The 23,373-nt window shown below is 39.0% G+C and overlaps 2 protein-coding genes across 4 annotated transcripts; both read left to right on the top strand.

Moving 5' to 3' along the window:
• Positions 1-290: 290 nt before the first annotated feature.
• piga (phosphatidylinositol glycan anchor biosynthesis, class A) lies at positions 291-10,683 on the top strand. 3 transcript variants are annotated; one of them, XM_041806467.1, is made up of 8 exons: positions 299-418; positions 2,311-2,711; positions 3,025-3,498; positions 3,578-3,848; positions 6,320-6,452; positions 7,221-7,353; positions 8,572-8,778; positions 9,235-10,683. In XM_041806467.1, exons 3-8 carry the CDS (start codon positions 3,055-3,057, stop codon positions 9,502-9,504), a joined length of 1,458 nt encoding a protein of 485 aa, XP_041662401.1. In that variant the 5' UTR covers positions 299-418; positions 2,311-2,711; positions 3,025-3,054; the 3' UTR covers positions 9,505-10,683. The 3 variants fall into 3 exon arrangements, with proteins under 3 accessions (XP_041662402.1, XP_041662401.1, XP_041662403.1); XM_041806468.1 differs by lacking the exon at positions 2,311-2,711 and having other exon boundaries at positions 291-418; XM_041806469.1 differs by lacking the exon at positions 8,572-8,778.
• Positions 10,684-14,354: 3,671 nt separating this feature from the next.
• Positions 14,355-19,131, top strand: asb11 (ankyrin repeat and SOCS box containing 11). Its single transcript, XM_041807646.1, has 7 exons — positions 14,355-14,451; positions 14,858-14,937; positions 15,150-15,257; positions 16,774-16,924; positions 17,920-18,054; positions 18,605-18,793; positions 18,879-19,131. Exons 1-7 carry the CDS (start codon positions 14,355-14,357, stop codon positions 19,001-19,003), a joined length of 885 nt encoding a protein of 294 aa, XP_041663580.1. The 3' UTR covers positions 19,004-19,131.
• The last annotated feature ends 4,242 nt before the right edge of the window (positions 19,132-23,373 follow it).

The raw sequence follows: 23,373 nt of genomic DNA, 5'->3' as shown, positions 1-23,373 counted from the left end.
TCGTGAAAATATGGGCATTTTAATTGTTGAAGAGATTGCTTTGGAGATTTTTTTGTAAATTCTATTAAAACACAAATCTCTCAGCAGCCATTGGGGCATCAGACGTTTCTTTTATCACTAGCACGTTGTGACTGGACTAACTTTGGATTTTTCTCATTTTGAAAGGGTGTATCGATGACAAAAATAGGTTGAGAAACGCTGGGATACCCACACTTTTACTGCTTACCTGCAGATGGCAGCACATAGTGTCAGCAGCAGCTCCACCGTACGTCATTACGTATGACGTGTGTGGAAAAAACAGGAAGTGACAGAGGCGGATAAGTGGCTAGCTTAGGGCTAGCGACCAGAAATGGTTATGTTTATGAACATTTTAATGAATTTCTTAACAAGCTGGCACAAATTGGACAATTTATCCGCGGTAAGACAAATCAGACTAACAAGCATGCAACTGTCAGCTTTATTTTGGAAAAAATGTGAATGTAAAAACATTTCCTAGCTCCCTGCTTCTGTGATGAATTAGAAATGTCTCACTGGATAATCATATATATCGGTTTTAAACGTCTAGGTGTTAAAGTATAATTTGAAACGCTAATAATATTTTACTACGAATGTACATGTTAGTTAACAGTGCCTGTTCACTAAAAATCTGACGATGTTGACGATCTTTTAACAAAAACAGTGATCTCATGTACAGAAACACTGGAAGTGCACTGATTTGCCCCTTGAGTTTTAGTTTAAGATAATCTGTAAAAGTTTTAAATCACGGCTCAGGTATGTTAAGAAAAAGCAAATATTTTATTAGAAGTATTTCATGTCATAAAGTACCGCGGATTTTGACCTTTACAGTATTGGAAAGTTGTAGATACAGAGCCGTGAAAACAGGATCATCAAACCAATTTTTATATTTCACAAAGACAACCCAAGTAAATAGAAAATTCAGTGTTTGAATGATTATTTAATTTTTAAGGTGGGGGGGCATGAACTGCCGTTGAAGGTCACAGCAGCATCTCAGTTGGGTTTAAGTCTGGACCCTGACTTGGCCACTCCAAAACCTTAACTTTGTTTATTTTGAGCCATTCAGAGGTGGACTTGCTGATATATTTCAGGTCATTGTGCTGCTGCATAACCCAATAGCGCTTGAGCTTGAGGTCATGAACTGATGGCTGGACGTTGGCCTTCAGGATTTTCTGGTAGACAGCAGAATTCATGCTTCCATCAATCACAGCAAGTGGTCCAGGTCCTGAAGCAGCAAAGCAGCCCCAGACCATCACACTGCCGCCACCATGTTTAACTGTTGGCATGATGTTCTTTTTATCAAATGCTGAGTCATTTTTTACACCAGATGGGGCCGCACACCTTCCAAAAAGTTCAACTTTTGTCTCGTCAGTCCACAGAATATTTCTCCAAAAGTCTTGGGGATCATCAAGATGTTTTTTGGAAAATATGAGACGAGCCTTTGTGTTCTTGTTTGTCAGCAGTGGTTCTGGCCTTGGAACTCTCCAATGGATGCCATTTTTGCCCAGTGTTTTTCTTATGGTTGAGTCATGAACTCTGACCTTAACTGAGGACAGTGAGGCCTGCAGGTCTTCGGGTATCATTCTGGGTTCTTTTGTGACCTCCTGGATGAGTCGTCATTGCACTTTTGGAGTCATTTTGGTTGGCGGACTACTCCTGGGAAGGTTAACCAATGTTCCCAGTTTTCTCCATTTGTGGATAATGGCTCTGACCATGGTTTGCTGGAGTCTCAAAGCCTTAGAAATGGCTTTGTAAACTTTTCCAGACTGATAGATTTTAATCACTTTGTTTTTTCATTTGTTCTTGAATTTCTTTGGATCGTGGCATGATGTGTTTCTTTTTGAGATTTTTGTAGCCTACTTCACTTTGTCTGTCAGTTTCTATTTAAGTGATTTCTTGATTCAACAAATCTGGCAGTAATCAGGCCTGGGTGTGGCCAGTGAAATTGAACTCAGCTTTCCAAAAACTGTGGTTAATCACAGTGAACTCATGATTTAACAAGGGGGGCAATTACTTTTTCACATAGGGCCAGAATGGTTTGGATTTTTCCCTCCTTAAAAAAAATTACCTTAAATAATCATTCAAACACTGCATTTTCTATTTACTTGGGTTGTCTTTGTGAAATATAAAAATTGGTTTGATGATCCAGAACATTTGAGTGTCATAAATATGCAAAAACATCAGAAGTCAGAAAGGGGGCAAATACTTTTTCACAGCACTGTAGATTTGTTTGGATGTGCCAAAATGTTTCAAAGTTAAGGGATGAGAAGCAAATGATCAACTGCTTTTTCCTAGCAACAGGGCTGAGTCCAGACACCCTCCTGAGGAATCTCATTTCAACCACTTGAACTTGCAGTCTCACTCTTTTGGTCATTACCCAGAGTTCATGACCATATGTGAGGGTGGGAAGTGGGAACGAAATTGAGGGCTTTGCCTCCCATCTCAGCTCTCTCTTCACCCCGATGGTCCAGTACAACATCTGCAGTACTACTGACGCCGCACAAATCCATCTGTTGATCTCACAGTCCATTCTCATGCTCACTCATGAACAAGACTGTGAGATACTTCACTTTAGGCTAGGACCAGCAGAGAACCATGGCCTCAGACTTAGAGGTGCTGAACCTCATCCTGTCTCGGCAAACAAACTGCCCCAGTGCCTGCTGGAGGGCCCCGGCAGAAGAATCCAACAGAACTACGTGAGACAGAATCCTCATTGTTCTTCTTGTATCCGAGACCCTAGAGTCAGTGTCACTTGAAATCGTGGCATAAAATGAGGCACACACTCAAAATGCTACTTTTTTTTTTTTCATTTTCATTATCAAAGACCTGAAATAAAAGAATCATATTTTTTCATGAATTGCCTTCAATGTTATGCCTTTGTAAGAGCTGAAAACCATCAAATAAATTGTGATTAAAATCACATCATGAACACAGTATTATGACATGCATAATATCAAAAATAGAATGTATTGTTTCATGCCTGATTTTAAACTGTATTTTTCATTGTAGTGTGGAACGCAGCTGTAAAAAGAATCAACAATGGGCCAAAGAAGGAGAACAGCAACTGTGAACACGCCTTTTCAGAGAGTCGCTGGAGCTCTTGGGGAAGTTTCCAGAGTCCCCCGTAGGAAGCACAACATCTGCATGGTGTCTGACTTCTTCTATCCAAATATGGGAGGAGTAGAAAGTCACATTTACCAGCTATCCCAGTGCTTGATTGAGAAGGGACACAAGGTGGTGATTGTCACCCATGCCTATGGCAGAAGAAAGGGTGTCAGGTACCTGACCAATGGACTGAAGGTCTACTACCTCCCCCTGCAAGTAATGTACAACCAGTCCACAGCCACTACCTGCTTCCACAGTCTCCCACTCCTGCGTTGTGTGTTTGTAAGGGAACGCATCTCTGTGGTGCACGCACACAGCTCATTCTCTGCTATGGCCCATGATGCATTGTTTCACGCCAAGACCATGGGCCTCAACACAGTAAGTAACTTAACATGCACTACATCTGATTAGAGTATGATGTTTTATACTGTTAATGACAAAAACTAAATATTCACAGGTGTTCACTGACCACTCTCTCTTTGGCTTTGCTGATGTGAGCTCTGTGCTGACCAACAAGCTTCTGACTGTGTCGCTGTGTGATACCACTCACATCGTGTGCGTTTCCTACACAAGTAAGGAAAACACAGTGCTCCGTGCCACACTCAACCCAGAGATCGTTTCAGTTATTCCCAACGCTGTTGACCCGACAGACTTCACCCCTGATCCATCCCAGCGCCAAGAAGACAACATCACTATTGTTGTGATCAGCCGCCTTGTCTACCGTAAAGGTAAAAGATCAGGATCTTTAGTTTGGCATTTTGCTTTGCTTTTTCCCCCTCTGTTTTCCCCCCTTCTGTTAGCTAATCCACGTTTTATTATTTTATTAAAGTATTTTATTGGAATGGTGAAAAAGACACTGCAGCTTTTTTGAAGGTGCAAAGTTCGAGTCTTCAGGGGTACTGGTGGCCTGGTGGTTTGTAAGCATCCCCCATTTACAGGTGCATCTCGATAAATTAGAATTTAATGGAAAAAGCAGATTCAAAAACTTAGTGGAACTTCACAAAGAGATGATTGAGGCTGGAGCCAGTGGACCAAGAGCCACCACACACAAATGGGTCTAATAAAAGTGTTGTGTTGTTTGAGTCGAACCACTCCTGAACCTCTGATGTCATAAGCACCTCACCTGGGCTAAGGAGAAAAGAAACTAAACCATCGCTCAGTGGTCCAAAGTCATGTTTTTGGATAAAAGTACACTTTGCATTTCATTTAAAAATCAACATCCCAGAGTCTGGAGGAAGATCAGAGAGGCACAGAATCCAAGGTGCTTGAAGTCCAGTGTTTTCAGTTTCCACAGTCAGTGATGGTTTGAGGTGCCATATCATCTGCTGCTGTTGGTCCACTGTGCTTCATCAAGTCCAGAGTTAACGCTTCAGCCTTCTACCAGGAGATTTTAGAGCCCTTCATGTTTCCAGACACAGAGAAGCACTCTGGAGATTCTGATTTAGTTTTCCAGCAGGACTTGGCACCTTCCCACAGTGAAACCAAAACTACCAGACACTAGTTTGCTGACCATGGTGTTACTGTGTTTGATTGGTCAGCCAACAAGAGGAATATGAGAGACACCAGACTCAACAATACAGACAAGCTAAAGGCTGCTGAACGATTTGGGAAAATCATCTAATTGCAACCCCCCCAGCCCCCGAAATTGAAATTGCAATTCAATATGCGATTTTTTTTTTTATATTATTTTTATATTTAATAAGAAAAACATACAAAAAAACATATGATTTTTGTAGGCTATTCTAAAAAAAATTGCCTGTGGATGTTTGCTTGATCTGTAATGCATAAGGCTGCTGCAAAAACAAAAAAAAAAAAGAAAATTTAACTGCTATTTTGACACAAATTTCAGGTAAAGAAATATGTCACCTTGTGTGATTTGAAAATTGCAGCAGGCCATATTGCTATTTAATCTAATCTTCAATTAATTGCCCAGCCCTATTATTAACCCTTTTTATGACCGATGTGTTATTATCTCATATTTTGAGATAGTGATTTTTTTTTTTTATCTTTATGAGCAGTAATCAGCCACAGTCATCAAGATTTGAACAAAATATCCCTTGGAAATATTTAACTGTATGTTCAATGAATCCTGATTATGTGCAAGTTTACTTTTGAAATAAAATTATGGGGGAAAAAATGAACTTCTATTGTAGTGAGAAACACCTGTACAGAGGCTGTTGTCCTCAAAGCAGACAGCCTGGGTTCAAATCCTTTCCTCTTTTCCTGCACGTCATTTCCTACTCTTAAAAAGGGTTAAAGCCTCTGTGGTGGCCAAAAAGGGCGACTGGCCTGCAACTGCAGATATGATTTACATTAAAAAAAAACTTTCAGCAAGTCGGTAACAATGCAAAAATGAAACCACTGGCAAAAGTTTAAAACAGATGCAACATACACACAGTGCAAGTAGAGAAAAAGGTGAATGACTGACTTAAGTTTAGATATAGACATGCTATAAATATATAAATGCTGCAAAGTCAAAGAGGCCTGCAGCGCCCCTTATCAGCTGTCACTTGATTCAAGTACACCTGTCCTGTGGGTGGTCTGATGGCTGCAGAGGCAGATTCAGGATCCACATACTTTGGTGCAGTCTGAACAGGGGAATGTGTTTGGGGTTGGTTGTAGTTGTGTCTGTTTCTTTCTCTCTTCTTGAGCTGATGAAGCTCCATCTCTGTGGCATTGTGGGGATCTGTTTTATACAGGCAGTCCAATTCTGTCCTAATGGTTCCAAGTGTCAGTGAAGTGCAATGCTTTCCCAGTTGATAGAACCCCTGCTGGAGCACTTCAGTCGGCTGGATTTGTAGCATTTGTTTCTGTTTTTACTAGGCAGTGTTCATGTTTTTGCATTGTGTTGGATAGTAAATACAGTTACTTTGGTTTTTTGCTGTGTCTTTTCAGTCAGAGACTTTTTTTTTTGCATTTGTTTTGAACTTTTACAGGTGTATTTGTTTTGCATTGTCTCCTGGTTTGCTGTGTGTAACACCTAATTTAAATAATTTCAGCTGTTGCAGGCTGGTTGTCCTTTTCAGCCACTTTGGCGAATGTTACAGTATATGTGGTAATTGTATGAAAAACATGAGGTGAGATGAGCTTCAGATGAATATTTGATGATAGCACCCTATCTGTAAAAGTAAAGTAGATATGTGTAAAGAATTATTTATGCAATCAAACCAATATATTTACAGTTTTTTCTCCTATTAAGGAATTGATCTTCTTGGTGGAATCATCCCAGAGCTCTGCCTCAAACATCCAGATCTTCATTTCCTTATTGGTGGAGAGGGACCTAAGAGAATTGTGCTGGAAGAAGTGAGAGAGAAATACCAACTTCATGACAGGTACAAGCTTCATGCTCATATCCTCAGAATAAGTTATGATAAAAATATGACTTTAAGTGCTTGGTGGACATTTTCTCAGTAATCACATCTTGTCATAAAGGGTCAGAGTATACTTGAAAATCCCTAAAATGTTGCCAACCTACACAAGGCATGTTGTGTTCACAAAATGACCCACAGAGTCACCACTATGATGGATTTATTTGGTTTGGTCTAATAACAAAGCTGAGCTGACAGAAGACACACTTGCGTGCATGTTTGTGAATAAACAGAGCAACAGTGGCATCTACTGATCTCTGAAAGCTATAGCAGGTCTTTCAGTAAGAAATAAGGCTTGTTTTCCTCCAGTAGACCTTCCTAGAATATAAAACCTTATCTCTTTTACTAAAACATCAATATGTCTTTTATATCCAATCACAATTTGGCCACTGAAGGAAGTCCTTCCCTTAGTTAGCACTTCTTTACAGGATTATTACCAATATAACTTTATTGCTAATCCAAGTACCACAGAACCAAGTGTTGTGATTTTGTCCACATATGGTTCAAGCTTGACAAAGTGTAATGAAACAGTCTTTGGTCATCCATCCATTTTAACATGCATTGAATCTCACCACAATGTTTTATATTTGGAGACTTTAGTTTTTTAATGAAGCTTTAATTGAATTGTTGGCCATTTGTTAATGTTCAATAGTTCAGTATGGGTTGTAAAAACAGGTTTTATTTGATGTTGCATATTATCAGAGTGATTTGACCTTTTTTTTTTTTTTGCAGGGTTCGTCTGCTGGGAGCATTAGAGCATAAAGATGTACGCGGAGTTCTGGTGCAAGGTCACATCTTCCTCAACACGTCTCTGACTGAAGCTTTCTGCATGGCTATCGTGGAGGGAGCAAGCTGTGGACTCCAGGTATGCTACCCTTTAAAGACCAGTTTGGGAAAAATAGAATGTTTTTTATTGGAAAACATCAGCCTTAACATACACTATATGGAAAAACATGTAACCATTACACCAACAGGGACTGTAATGACATTGTATTTAGATACATGTATTTTAATATGGAGTTGGCCTCCTTTTGCAGCTATAACAGCCTCCACTCTTCTTGTAAGGCTTTCCACAAGATTTTGGAGTGATTCTGTGGGAATTTCTGCCCATTCATTCAGTAGAGCATTTATGAGGTCAGATGTTGGACTAGAAGGCCTGGCTTACACCACTCCAGCTGACACTTGGCATTGGACTTAAGGGAAGTGAGGCTTGCATGGGCATAGCACGGGGGGGAAAGGATACCCTGGCCCATAGTAGAGAGGGGCCCTTTGAAAGCCTGCGATGAAATGTGTGTTTTTATTTTTTATTAGTAATCAGTGTCATTATTGAATCAAAAGAAACTAAATGAATTGGTCAACAGAATGAAATTTGGATCAAATAGAGAGAGAAATAAAATACGGGGGAGAGGGGCAAGTGCGGCAGCTGTTGACCCCACTCTGGGATTTTACGTGGTCTTCCACTTCATGGCTGAGTTGCTGTTGTTCCTAAACGCTTCCACTTTCTAATAATACCACTTACAGCTGACTGTGGAGTATCCAGCAAGGATGACATTTCACAAAATGTTGCATCCATCAAAGTATCACGCCTGAAGTCAGTAAGCTTCTTAGAATGACCCATCATGTATCATGTGGCAACAGGTCTTATTGAAACACTTGAATTTAGTAAATGATTTTGTCCTGATATTGTATTTTAAATATTTCTAAGATTTCAGTAAAAACATAAAACAGGAAACAAGATGGTTCAACTAATAAAACACCATCTGTGAAGAAGTTAACTGATCATTTAAACTCCTTTTATTCTGAAGTGAAAACTCTTAGACCCTAAGTAAGAGGTGTACAGATGTTTTGTATAATGCATATGAAGCGGCATAAAATCTGGTGTTTCATTAAGGTTTCACTATCAACAACAGCAGGAAATCCTTGTTTTTGTTTCTCTACGTTGGGTGTTGGTTTCTCCTGCTACAGAGCACAACTGAGTTACCAAACCTGCTACAGGTGCTGGGTGTGGTCAGAAACTTTAAGCCACTAGAGGTCAATACTTCTCCTTGTACTTTCTCATTGTGGTCAATGTTTTATTTTGAAGGTGGTTAGCACGCGTGTGGGGGGTATTCCTGAGGTGTTACCCGACGACCTTATCACCTTATGCGAACCAACGGTGCGGTCGTTGTGTGCTGGTCTGGAGACGGTCATTGCCCGGCAGCGTTCAGGGTCAGTCCCTTCCCCAGCCTCTGTCCACACTCATGTGCGAAACCTCTACACGTGGAGGAATGTTGCAGAAAGGACTGAAAAGGTACCTCGATAAACACTCGAGCCAGCTCTTTTCTTAGCCTTTTTGTCTTGTGATAAAATCCCAGCATTGAGACTTTCATAGCCAAAGACTTGTAATGTCAAACTAAAGCTGATATAACTTGAAACTACATTCAGTAGTTATTAGATGGAAATATGGCTCAGTACTAAAGAAAGTTAGCTGTTGTTGTAGTTAGCCAGAGCAGTGCTTAACCCATTCTTAACCAACATAAACCCCAGAATACTGGAAACAATGTCATAAAAATGTCTCTCTCTTCATCATACTATCACCATCAAAAAAAATTCAGTTGGAGATTGGATCTTATCAAAACGTGGTGTGGAAAAGTTCCCCAGTATTATTCATTTTGCTAAACTTGAACACCACAAAAACACATAGTAAAGAGATAATAAAAAGCCTTGCTTCTGTGCACTTGAACCATTTGTTTGTTTCACCCATCAGGTGTACGACAGAGTGGTTGGCGAGGAGGTCCTTCCTCTTCACAGACGGATACACAGACTGAGGGCTCACTGTGGACCTGTTGCTGGCTCCATCTTTGCCTTTGTAGCTGTTTTAGACTTTCTCTTCCTGCTGCTTCTACAGTGGTTGCTGCCAGATCACGTTATGGACGTTGCTGTGGACGCCACCGGCCCTCATGGTTTGTGGCGGCAAGAAACGAGTACTAAAGACGGTGCCATGAAGGGAGCAGCTGAAAAACGAACGCCATCATAGCAATCACTGCATACTTCTGCCTCACATCTAGCTCCACTTTATGAGTCAAAAATGGCTGTTGAAGGCAGAAAGAGTTCATAGTGACTAAAAATATTGTTTACATGTGCATATCAAAGGGGACCTTGTTTCGAAAACCTTTATTTAAGACTTGAAAAGGGTTTTTTATTGAGTAAAATTAAAACCTGTGATGTTAAAGGTATAATATGCAACATTTTAAACATACATTCAACAGATTCTAGATATAGCACTGAGTAATGAGTATGTTAAAAAGGAGTAAAGTAAAACTCTTCTGGGTTTGTTGTTCTTAGCTATTTGTTCACACTCAGTATATTTATATACACGGTGAAGTCAAGTTGATTGGGCAGTTAAACTGGTCTGCTGTCCTTAACCTGTTATAACAGCACAGTGAGAGAATTTGTCATGGCCTGTATGCTGCCAAGCCCAGTAATCAAGGTCAGATGTTGACGCTGTGGAGCATGTGCAGTTGACTGCTTCCAGCTGACATAGATGAGATACGATGGTAATATGTAAAGGAAGACAACAAGATGACTCTTGCTATATTATCAGCATTCATGCTCATTAACTTCCAGGTCAAAGGCCGTGGAAGAGACTGTGAAGCATGCAGAGAACGTCTGGTCTGGTCTAACTGAGGCATATAAATGTAATTGTAAACCAATCTCCAACTGCATCATCTGAATGTGCTAGACTTTGTTTATGGGCTTTACATGCATTTCCACCTTCAGCTGACTTAGCCAATAATTTGAATTTCTCTGAATGCATGTGAACATACTGACTGATGGCTTCAGTCTGTCTGTTTATCTACCACTAAGAGGCTCAAACTGTTTCATACATCTTTATTTTTTCCCCACTTAGGGACGCTTTCAGTACAGGCAAAATGGTGGAGTTTTGTTGCACAGGTACAATTCAAGACTTTCCAAGTAAAAAAGACTTTATTTGGTATAAAATACTTGAAAGATATGGAAATTGAACATTAGGATGTACAATTATGTGCATAAATTTTAGGCATGTAGGGAGCTAAGAGTTCATCACAGGGTACTACATGCCATGAGGGACATTGCAGTATGCTTTTACAAAAAAACAAAGCAAAATTTAAGGTTTTAAAGTAGTAAATTGTTTTCATTATCGTAAAAATATTGTTAAAATGAATGCAATTTAAAAATGGTGGGTGCAGAAGGCCTAGTGGTTTAAGGTGCTCACCGTGTGCGTGGGTGGCCTGGGTTCCAATTCCCTCATGTCTCTCCCAGCTCTCTCGTCCCTGTTTCTGACTTTATCCGCTGTCCTCATATCAAAATAAAGGCACTAAAAGCCCAAAATAAACATTTTTTAAAAATTAATTAAAAAATTGTAATTAAGTGAGATTTGTGCTTATATGTAAGGAAAGTGTACAAAAACGACCTTAAATGGGAATTTTTACGTGATAATTTGTGCACTTTAACCACCTCCAGGGAAGGTGGATGTTCCCGGTTTCTGACGCTGATATTTTGGGGGTCATGTATTAAAAAGTTTGCCCCCTGTCCTTGGCCATACTTACTCACTACACCTACCCTGTAAAAGTGTAGACTTTGTTAATTTACGGGCCACATCAACTCCTCAATTTTTGACCCAAAAATGCCTGAAAGTTCTGCATAGTACTGTATGATTTAGTGGAGATTAGTGCCCAAATGACTGTGCTTCTTTGGGGAGAATGGGAAGGGGTGTAATGAGTTACTGGTGCTGGTGAACAAGTTGCATATTATACCTTTAAAGTGGAGCTTAAAAGCACTTCTTAAACACTTTGATAAACGGGGTGAGGTAAATGGCTGGTTAACTGCAGTACCCTAACTGATGATAACCTGCAGTAACAGAATGTCACTACACATGCGTACCTCATGAAAAGGGATGGATTTGTCTGTAAAATTCACTGTTTGGTCAGAGCTGATGATCAGTGCAGATAACTACATCTTATTTTGATAAAATACACTACATGTTTCAATACTGCAAATACACTTGATAAAACTACCACTTTAAAGAAATAATTTAAAATGCTCCATATTTATCTGTTTTTGCTGATCATTGAATGACGACAAAACAAGCCACTATATGAAATAAATTGTGCTTTTATTTTGTTTCATCTGCTTCTATTTTGTATTTAAAACACTGAAGTGGTCCAATGTTGTAACATGTTTACCTGAGCCTGCTGGAAACACGAGACGACTACTTTCTTAGGATTTGTGTCACAAAAGAGACGGGGCTGAGGAGTGAATGGTGCCAGACAGGACAGAGTAGCCGAGAAAACGGGAACTATAGACGGGTTGTTGGGGCTTTTCAAGGCTAACAATGGGGATTAGCATAACGTGGTGATTCAAGGTTCAGTGCTTTTCCAGGACTGAATGGGAAAGGTTTACAGACTCAGAGAAAATGTGGCTATACTTTTGTGAAGATATGAAGCCTTCCTGTTTGATCATTTTCAGTTTGTAGATCTCAAATATTTATTTTGGAGGCATAATGTGTTTCATTCTGTTTATTTTAGCTGTCTCATGTTTATGGGCATGAACAGACTGGACTTTTTCAAAGTTCTGCATGTCAGAAACTAAGCTATTCATATGTTTAAAGTCACTGTGCTCAGTTGACTGTTTCATATGATAACAATGCAGTTTATTGCAGCACAAAACACTTTACTGGCTCAGAGGGAGGTTTTGGGTGCTTTTGTACAAGTTATGTTTGCTTACAAAAAAAAGGTCTTGTGTCCTAGGGAAAGTTTGTGTTCATCTATACTATAAATCTAACAATGCATCTTCAGTGGCAACACAATAGAGGACCTCTCTTGTGTGCCACCTTTGGGGAAATAAAAAAAAGTCCATAATTTCCATGGTTTTCTTACTGTGCTGCGTCATATTCCTGCATGTTTGCAGCAAATGAGCTGGCGATTTAAATTAATGGGGCAAATTAGCTGTGAGCTAAGAGGCTAGCTGTGCCTCTTTAACAGCTTTTCTCCCTCATTTTGTAATTAGCATGCTGGTTATAATGAAATGACAACTCAGACAAGTTATGATGGAGTGGTATTTGTCGTTTATAAATGAGTCGGCTCTGAGAACGACCTGTGTTATGTGAAAACCAGGAGTCTCAGGAATCTTGTCTTCCTTTTTTGTTGTTTTTTTATGGCATTAAAAAGGCATTTGGGAACAGGAAGAACAACTACTACAGAGCCGTGCCAAATGATCCAGATCTCTTAAAAGAGCTGAAATTCCCATTACTTCAAGGGAGACATCAACAAAGCCAGGCATTTTGTTTGCTGGTGGACTGCTGCAGATTACATTTGTTGCAGGATGGTCTTTAATGCACTACAGTACACGGTGCATCAGTGTAAAGTTTGGCAGCCTTTCTGGATTTAGTCTTACAAACATTATAGCAATTTTTACCTTGATAGTTTAAGTCAATAAAACATTTCTATATTTAGTCCTTACTTTTAGTGACAAATTTCTTTGACCTAATTTGATCAGCCAATGTCACGGCTCTGTTCTTGTCAGTCAAGATCCTCCACACTGAACTTATCAAACCATGTCTTTATAGTCCTTTGTGTACTGGGGCACAGTCATGTTAGAATAGAAAAGGGCCTTCTCCAAACTGTTGCCACAAAGTTGGAATCATAGCATTGTCCAAAATATCTTGGTATTCTGAAGCGTAAAGACTGGCTTTCACTAGAGATAAGGGGCCTAGCCCAAACCCTGAAAAACAGCCCCATACCATTATCCCTCCTCCACCAAACGTCATAGTTGGAACATTGCAGTCAGGCAGGTAATGTTCTCCCTTCATCAGCCAACCCAGACTGGCACATTTGACCGCCAAAAAGAGAACTGTGATTTGCCACTCCACGGATGTTTCCACTAGTCTACAGTCCATTGCCAGTGTGCTTTTACCCTACTCCATCAAACGCTTGGTATTGGACTTGGTGATGTAAGGCTTGCATGCAGCTGCTGACCCATAGGAACCCAATCTATGAAACTCGTGCCACACAGTTTTTGTGCTTACATTAATGCCAGTGAAGTTCATTCATGGAATCAGCAGAGTGTTGGCGACTTTTAGGTATCATGCACCTTAGCAGTCATTGACCTTTGTAATTTTATGTGGTATTTTATTTGTGTCTGAGTTGCTGTTGCTCCTAAATGCTTCCACTTACTTTTCATCAGAGTTTTTGTTGTTAAAGATCTATTTTTAGCTACGTCTATTCTTCCAAATGAAAAAAAATGGTAGCCAACTTAAAATTTAGTCATAGTTTTAGTTGATAAAATCAACACTGCTTTGCATCTACGCTGTACCAAACCAATCCAGATGAAGGCATCCTAGACCAGCTCTGCAAGCAGTTTGAGCTGTTCATATCTATCTTCAGTACACTCCAAGGTGCGTCCACAGCTCTCATTAAGGATAAATTTGGTATCTGGATGCCCAGAAATCAAAGGTCTGCATAGGGTCTTCTTGGCAGCTTGCAGTACTTTTTCATGATTGTAGAAAGGGAAACTTTCTCTTCCTCCCCACATAGTCTCAGTAATAAAAGGAGGTACTTGGCTCAATACATAGATATGCCCAGTGTTTCTGCAACTATCTTTTTGCACATTCCCAAGTACTGAATTCAAGGTGCATCATGGGTACAGGCCTATCTGTAAAACCATTGTTATTCGCATACTGTAGTCTATTTTCATGGGCTGGGACAAGAGTGGGCGGGAGGTGGCAATGTGGGGGAGGTGGCCGAGGTCCGAGATAAGAGAGGGGAGGTAGACTGCTCCGGTTTGTCTGCTGGTCACGCTCAGGTTGTGGACGATCCAAAAGGAGTCTGCTGTTGATTCATTCTCATCATGGCTGCTGTACAAACAGAAGTCTCCTCGTTCTCACAGCCTTGGCAGAGGCCCCTGTACATTTATGGGGGTCTGGCATGCAACTCACTCATGGCTGGTAAGTTTTTATCTCCACTCTTCTGTTTGGCTACTTTTATGTGTTACATGAGAGAGTGTAAAGATAGCAGATTACTTCTTACATTTATTGAGTAAAAGTGAACACTTTTTAGTAGGTGGTTCAACTTTGGAATGGAAAACAAATCCCGTGTCCTTCCTGATGTTCTAGTTAAAAAAATCATCATTTGTACTCAGAGTTGCAGATTTGATGACACCTGAAAACTTTAGGTATTGACTGTTCTGTATCTTTTGGTTTCTTGAGTTGAGATGACCCTGAAAACCAGACAAACTTGTGTTTCAGCTAGGCTCATCTTAACATCACAATACACAGAGCTCCTTTGGCCTTGAGAGTATCTGTGAGTTTTCTGAATGTGGAGACCTTCCTGATCTTACTCCCTGTTTCTCAGACTCCTGGTCAGACAGAACTCCTCTCCATGAAGCCGCCTACCAAGGCAGACTACTTCACCTACGAAGACTCATTGCTCAGGTAAACATACTGTAGACTGGCCTTTAAGACATGATAATGCTCTGTACAAAACAATAAAATAAAAGATTATTATAAGAACACCATGAAGCAATCACACAACACCTATAACCTTGACAGTGATCAAAGTAGGAATCAATCTGTGTGATTAAAATGCATACCACAGAGCACATGTATGCCGTCTATCTGACATTATAACCTTTCCTCTCTTTTAGGGTTTCCATGTGAACTCACTCACCATGGATAGAGTCACCCCCCTACATGAAGCTTGCCTTGGTGGTCACTATGCCTGTGCCAAGTTCCTGCTAGACCACGGCGCAAATGTAAGAATAGTTTCTATTCAACAATTACATGTTGAAGATGCCAATTTGGAGGAATTAATGTCAAAGAGACCCATGATAAAGAAGGTTTTTGACTAAGAAGAGAAACTTATGGTTTATAGATCCAAATATTCAACCAACTTGTGTGCCCATATTTTTACCAATATTTTTATGCAGAAAACTATGTAAAGTAGGTCCCACTTTAACATGCTCTGCCGTTATTTTCTCTATTTTGTGCTCTAATGTCTTGAAAATCTTATTTGAAGGGGTAATAACTGTTGTTACCATTGAGCACTCTACCACTATAATTTTAAATATAATAATAGCATAAAAATGTCAAAGAATTGTGGCGCGCCGGTAGTCGAGTGGTTAAGGTGCGCGCCATATACACAGGCGACCCGGGCTCGAATCCTGCCTGTGGCACTATCTCCTGCATGTCTCTCCCCGCTCTCCTCCCTGTTTCCGACTCTATCCACTGTCCTATCAAATAATAAAGGCAAAAATGCCAAAAATATATCTTAAAAAAAAAAATGTCAAAGAATTGAATATTTATAATTTCAAAGGAGCTTTCTTCATTTAGAAACAATTTCATCATATAGCATATGTGACAAAAAAGTCCCTTTTTCATCAAAGAGGTGACCTATAGCCTATTATTTGTCATTAAATCTATTTTTACAGGAAAACAAACTTGAGGAGAAATTATATATTTTAGCTTGATCTTTTTGAGGTCAGAGTTGTCAGAAAATTTATTTTCTGACACAAGGTACAGACTAAAATGTGAGGGCTTTTGGACTAGAACAAAACTGTAGGTGATATAAGTGACTCAGCAGAACTAAAACTGGTGTGGAATATATCCTTAAGGCTAAGACGAAGAAGAAAATGAAAATATAGTAGTTAAAATAAACAATCAATCAATTAACTTATCTTGAATCAGAATTAATCAAACAAAATAAAACTGCAACGATTCTTCCTCCTCATGTCAATCCTCAAGCTTATTCAGACACAAAGTATGTAGTCTGGTCTGAAAGAGCTGTAAATTATGTAAGAACATTTCAGATAAATAACCTTTGACAGATCTCAAAAGGATGAAGGGAAGGGATGAATATGAGGCCTTTAAATATGAGTGACATACCTGAAAGGTCGTTGAGATTTGCTCCCGCTAAAATGGTTCATACAGACACATGTACAAACAACCCAGAAACACAATGTCCCCAGCTCTGGGGTATAAAAATAATACAATAAAATAAATAACAGTAGTGATATATATATAATGTAGCATGCCGGTGAAGAGAAGGCATTGGGATAAAAGAACATTTAAAACAACAAATTTCAATTACATTATCACTACTAAGTCAGCACAATGCTTTGAATTTTGAATGTAAGCTGCAGAATACTTTGGAGAGAAAGATGGACATGCAAAATAATTCACTTTTTACACACATTCCTCTGTATTTAAACAAATTATCGTGCTGCTTTCTTTGTAGAAAAATTAACTTTCCTATTCTCATCAACCTGTCAGGCGTCTGCAGAGTCAACAGATGGCGCCACACCTCTCTTCAATGCTTGCAGCAGTGGGAGTGCAGCTTGTGTCAGACTCATCCTACAGCACAGCGGCTCAGTCAACACTTCCTACCTGCTGGCATCACCCATCCATGAAGCAGCGAAGAAAGGTTAGTGTGAAACAAACAAAGGTGTTTCTGATAAATTTATCAACCCAAAAACAAGTTCTGGTGTTTTAATGAATGATAAAAACCACGTAAGACAGGCGTGTAGGAGCAGAATTTAAATAACCTGCATGCACAATGTCCAAATCAGTGGTTCTCAACTTCAAATTTGAAACCACTTCAACTTATCTATAGAGAATTTGGGATTTTGGACCCTAAATAGAACAAACATAATCAATCAAAAGAGCTAGACCAAAATGGAAAAAGGAAGAAATGCATGCATGCATTTTACCCCATTTTCCCCAAAACAGCATGGAAATTGGATAATTTTATGAGGAATTTCATCAATATTTTTGGAAAAATCTGATTGTCAGAGCATAAGAAGTATAAATAACGCCACAAACACTGAAGTTTACACCTATAGAAGACAGAGATAGGTTTGGAATTTTTCCCCTTTATAAATAAAATTATCATTTAGAAACTGCCTTTTGTATTTACTTGGGTTGTCTTTGCTAAAAAAAATGTTTTGATGATGAACATCTAAGTTTGATAAATGTGCAGGGGGGGAAATACTTTTTCATGGCACTGTACCTATAGAATACGTGTATATTTGCTTCCATACAATAGACTTTTTTGACACATTTTTACACATTTCGCAACCACTTTAAAGAGCTTTGTGACAAACTTTTGGGTCCCAACCCACCAGCAGAGAACCACTGATCTAAATCAAACACACACAGGTACCGAAATGTTGCCAATGTTTTTGTGCAATTTAGACAATGTGCAAGAGTTCACAGCTGATTTTGATTATTAAAGACAAAAATTTCCCTAGCCATAGCTGCCATACACCTTTACTTATTCCGCTGTAGTGTCAACTGGTGTTCCATCTTTTGATTTTACACCAAAGTTTCCTGGTTTTAAGAAAAATTAGAATAAATGTATGAAGCTTAATGTCTTGCAATACCAGTGCAGATGTTAACCCCATGTTGTCCCTCTGTCAGGTCACAGAGAGTGTCTGGAGCTGCTGCTGTCGTACGGATCTCACATTGATGTGGAGCTTCCATTGGTAGGAACTCCTCTGTACTCTGCCTGTACGGCCAAGGCTGCAGACTGTGTGAGGCTGCTGCTACATTTAGGTAATGCAATCTGGAAACTCTGCAATGTCTGAGATTAAGAAAATACACACAGACCTTTATTTCTGTCCCCTACATTAAAACGTGAACACAAGTGTTGCATATTTCTACTTTAGAAAATGCAAAACTTAAATTAAATTTTCTGGTGTCAGGCGAAACCTTGCATCTTTATTTTTTTCACAAATCAGTGCTATTACTCACCCTTTTACATCTGTTAGTAGGTTTGAAAAATTTAAAACAAAAAAACATGATGCTGACTATCACCTTTCAGTGCTGAATTTGTTTAAAAAATGCAGCATGTTCTTTTTCTTTTACTGAATATTAGATATAAGCTTTTAGCCCTTTATGCCCAGCAATATGTAATCTCTTGTTATGCAGTCTGATGGCACATTACCAGGGTGTCCGCAGGGTCTCAAAAAACATTTCAAGTCCAAAAGTATTTCCAGTTTTTTATCTCTAGCAATTTAAGTAATTTAGTTCATCATCCCACAACTTGGCTCCTCAGACTCGCTGACTTTACCAACATTAAACGTCTCTTTGTGTTGAATCGTAGGTGCAGATGTTCAGACAGGCTGTGGCCAGGATAGTCCTCTACACGCTGCAGTTCGATCTGGAGGAGCTGACATAGTCGATCTTCTGTTGGACTTTGGGGCTGATGGATGTTGCAGGAACGCAGAGGGAAAGACTCCACTAGACCTGTCATTGCCAAACAGTGCAGTCAGATTTGTACTGCAGAAAAAAGGTTTGTTTTCAAAGATTTCATGCGTTTCATTTGACAGTAGTGTGTTTTCTAGGAGGTATAACAATTCTGTCCTCTCTCCACTCAGGTCCCTGCAGTCTGTCCCAGCTCTGTCGGTTATGTATCAGAAGAAGTCTGGGGAGGAGTCGTCTCCACAGCGCCTCCAGCCTCTTCCTTCCTCACAGTATCAAGGACTTCCTTCTCTACCAATAACATATCTCAACCTTTTTCTATTCCCCTCTATGCCACGGGTTTGTCCTCACGTTAGTGCCTTGTCACTGAATATCAAAGACAAGTCAAAGAAGATATCCATATTCATGGACTGGGACTTAGTTTATCATTGGGTCTTTTAAAACGGTTCCTTTTTAACAATATCATGGCCATATTTTGTATAACAGTGAAATATTTCAGACATTGAAGGAGGATGATCCAAGCCATGTATTTCAGTGACTAAGGTGCTTGAAGTTTTTTTACTCCTTATGAATGATTTCCCATTTTCTGTTTGACATTATTTAACGTCTTTAAGTTTAGAACATCATGGACTTTTTAAATGTCTGTTGCACCAACGACTATGTGAAGGGATGTACAAAGCTTTTTTGACTCTGTGAGTCACATGCAGTCTAATAAACTGACTCAACTGATTTAACTTTAGATTGTGTGGTTTTATAAAGGACACTTTAATGAGCGTGAGTGGCTATTTGTCTTATAAACATTTTGAATAAACCTAAATCAAACATCATCAGACAGTCACTAATAGAGTGTGCAGATGTAATATATACAGGCAAGTGTGCTGTCTACCGTATACAGTATATATATATATATATATATATATATATATATATATATATATATATATATATATAATTACTGGCAAATTCAGTTCTTTCTTGATTAATCTACACTCCAGAAACCCAAGGTAAAAACAGAATTTCAAAACATTTAGAAAATTATTTTATTTTACTTTTACTTGTAAAACTTGTAAAACTTGTAAAATTGTTGTAAAGTGCACCTAAAAAGACAAAACTGAAATATTACATTGACATCAGTATTCAGACCCTTTGCATGTTGGAAGATGAAACTTTCATTCCATTAACGTAGCTTTCCCTGACCAGTCTACCAGTCCCTGCTGCTGAAATTCACCCCCACAGCATGATGCTGCACCCACCATGCTTCACTGTTGGGATGGTGTAGGGCAGGGGAAGAGCCGTGGTTGGGTTCCCAGACATAATGTTCAGAAACTTGTATCTTGCGGCCACTCTGCCGTAAAGCCCTGGTCAGTGAAAGGCTGCAGAGATGGTTGTCCTTCTGGAACTTTGTCCAGATCTCAGTCTGAATGACCATCAGGTTCTTGGTCACCTCTCTTACGAAGGCCCTTTACCCCCAGATTGCACAATCTGTCTGGATGACCAGCTCTTGGTTAAGCCAAATTTCTTCCATCTGTGACTTATGGAGGCCACTGGGCTCTCGGGAGACTTCAGTGCAGCAGAAATGTTTTTGTAGAACTAAGCCTGTGCGCTGCAGCATTCTTGTCTCAGGCAGTTCCTTTGACCTCATGGCTTGCTCTGATATGCATTGTCAGCTGTGAAGTCTTTCATAGAGGTGTGTGCCTCCATGTCCAGTCAATTTGCCACAGGTGAACTCCTATCAAGGTGTTGTAGTAGTAGTAATGATCATGAGAAATAAGAGGAACTTGGGCTAAATTTCAAGTGTTGTTGCAAAAGTTTTCGGAGGGTCCTGGCCCCTGATTGATTGGATTGATTGGATAGGCAAAGCCATCAGTGAAAATGCAGTGAAGATAAATGGTCGGAGCAAAATAGAATGAGACTGGAGATAAAAGAGAAAAGGATGTGGGCGTATCTAAGGGATGGAACAACTGTTGTACAGGCCACTCAGGCAGAATGAGACCTCAGTATTTAAATGCCAGTCTGAAAGGTCGCCTGTTGTAGGACCTGAAAATTCTGTCTGAGTTGATTAAGTTTGACATTTTTCTACCTTAACAGTGAAGTAAAGTCTCGGCATTCAGCGTGAGCTCTGACGGAGGGCTTGTAACCTGCTGTGATACTTTGTGTAACTGTGAGTGGGTGTATTGATGTTATCTGCCACAAGCTGACCCCATGAGAAATAATGATAGTTCAGCCAGAATTTACAGTCTTTACAAAACAACTTTGATGGACTGTTACACACTGATATTTCACATTAGGATGACTCTGAGGTGATGCCACCTCAAGGAAACAGGTTCATGATAATTGAACTGATTATCACGAACACATGAGTCAATGTAAACATCTTTCAGCTCTTTTCAGCTCTGTTGAGACACGCTTAAAGGTCAGATATGAGCGTAAACCTTCAGAGGAAAGGCTCTACTGCATTTCTGTCCAACTCACCTGTTATCAAGTCGGTTTAAAGGTGAACAGAATTATCATTTAACTCACTTTCATACCAAGAGTTCACATTTGAAAAACTTTCTCATGAAAATGACAACCTGAGGGGTCTCAGATGTACGCTTTAATGTAAATATACAGCTGATAATTATTAACACATCGATAATATACACCAAAGAACTATCACACGTTGGGACAATACTATTATACTAAAATAACAAATGTCCTTCTAGAGCATACATTACAAAAAAGACAGAAAATCAACCATTGATATAAAATCAATTGAGACTATTAGCTGTCTAGGACCCAGATCAGAGCATGAGCCAAGGTTGAAGGTAAAAGGAGTTTAAAAAACAGGATATAATGGTGCAAAACAATGGTGAGAGAGCTTGCTGGTGGAAGGCTAAAGCACTGGCAGGAAGTAGGAGACACTGTGAGAGAAAAGTATCTGCAAAGTTACAGAGTCCCTGATAAAAAAATTACTTGCAAAAGCAGATTTAGAGAGCCAGGATACTACTTCATTGCCCAAAGATTGGCTGTGATTGCATACACCTAACAAGCTGCAGCTTTGACTGCCAGTGCTCCTGCCCTCTCCAACTGGCCTGCCTGATATTGGCCTTAACCTCTGAGGTTAAGGCCAATATCAGCAAGCTCATTTTCACAATTGACTCAGTCCTGCAGACCTCCGAACGTCTAGACCAGGGGTGTCAAACTCAATCACAGAGGGGGCCGTATTCTGAATTAAGGTCTAACCTGAGGGCCTTACAGGGTCCACATTTAACCAAACTGTTCACCTCATTTTCACCAGTGATAAATTATGGGGAAAAAACTAGCACCGCTAAAAAATGATTTTATGATAAATGATTCTTAAAAATCTCATAATCTGAGATAAAAAAAGTCGAACATATTAGTTCAAAAGGTCACAACACAAAATTAGATGTTAAAATAATGCTTTTAAAAGGCAGATTTATAAAAAAGAAAGTCACAATCATGTTTGTACGGCAAAAATATGAAATATAATTTAAAATGGTGCGCCTAAAAGGTCAAAATTTGAGATAAAGTCCAAAATTTAAATTGAGAGGGTCAAAATATGAGATAAAAAGTGAAAATAAAGAATTGAAAAAGCTGAAATTATTAGATCAAGTCAACGTTATGAATTAAAGAGCTCAAAATATGAGATACATGGTGAAAATAAAAAATTGGCAAAGTCAAAATATGAAACAAAAAGTCAAAATAAGAAATTAAAAATGGTCAAAATAAGAGATAAAAAGTCAAAATAATAAATGTAAAAGGTCGAAATATGTAATAAAAGTCTAAATAATAGATTGAAGTCATAATTGTGCAATGCAAAATTGAAAATATGAAGTGAAAACACAAATTAATTTCTTTTCCCACATTTCATTTTATCTTATTATTTTTACTCTTTATTTTTTCACAGTGTTATGACTTAAGGATATTTGGTTGCATCAAGGTCAAGTACACGTTTTTATGCTGAAAGAAATCTGCAGACTAGACTAGACTATCTAGACTATCAATTAATAAAAATAACCAATAAGAACAGTCCTTCGTCTTACAAACACACATAAAATAAAATAATTACAAGTTTGCAAAAAAGTTGAAGTAGAAGCAATGCACAAAAAACAGCAACCATTCTAACAGAAAAACTGTTTTATAATAAACAGCCTATTTCAGTATTTAACATTTAACTTTAAAAAACATTCAAATGTTGAGTCTTTATTCATGAGAGCTCAAACTTTTGTTTTAATGTTACATTCTCCTAACATTTAGCTTTTATGGAATAATGCAGACAAGATACACATGATGGCAGCAGACATGTAGCTTATCAAACATAGCCACGACTTAAAATATCAATTAAATAATTAGTAGATTTACGGTAACCAAAAAAATAGGCACACGATACAGAAAGTTTTGGTTGATGTGAGAAATTTTGCAAGATCTCAGAGTGCCATGACTTCCACATTATCAATGAGAACTGAAACCACAAGATGGTCTACATCTGAACAGGTTTCATATTTAAGTTTCTTAAAGGTTTTTTCCACATTGTTTGACCATTCCTAAACAGAGGTCCCAACAGTATAGATTAAGTTTTGCATAATTTTGACCTAAGTTCACATAATTTCCACCAGATACTAAAAACTGACAATAGCGTAATGCTTAAGGACAGCAGCATGCAGCGTAAAA

This window comes from Cheilinus undulatus, linkage group 15 (genome assembly GCF_018320785.1).
Source record: "Cheilinus undulatus linkage group 15, ASM1832078v1, whole genome shotgun sequence".
In the NCBI taxonomy this organism is placed as follows: Eukaryota; Metazoa; Chordata; class Actinopteri; order Labriformes; family Labridae; genus Cheilinus; species Cheilinus undulatus.
The sequence above is the reverse complement of the archived record's forward strand: the minus strand, read 5'-3'. Positions and strand labels throughout refer to the sequence as shown.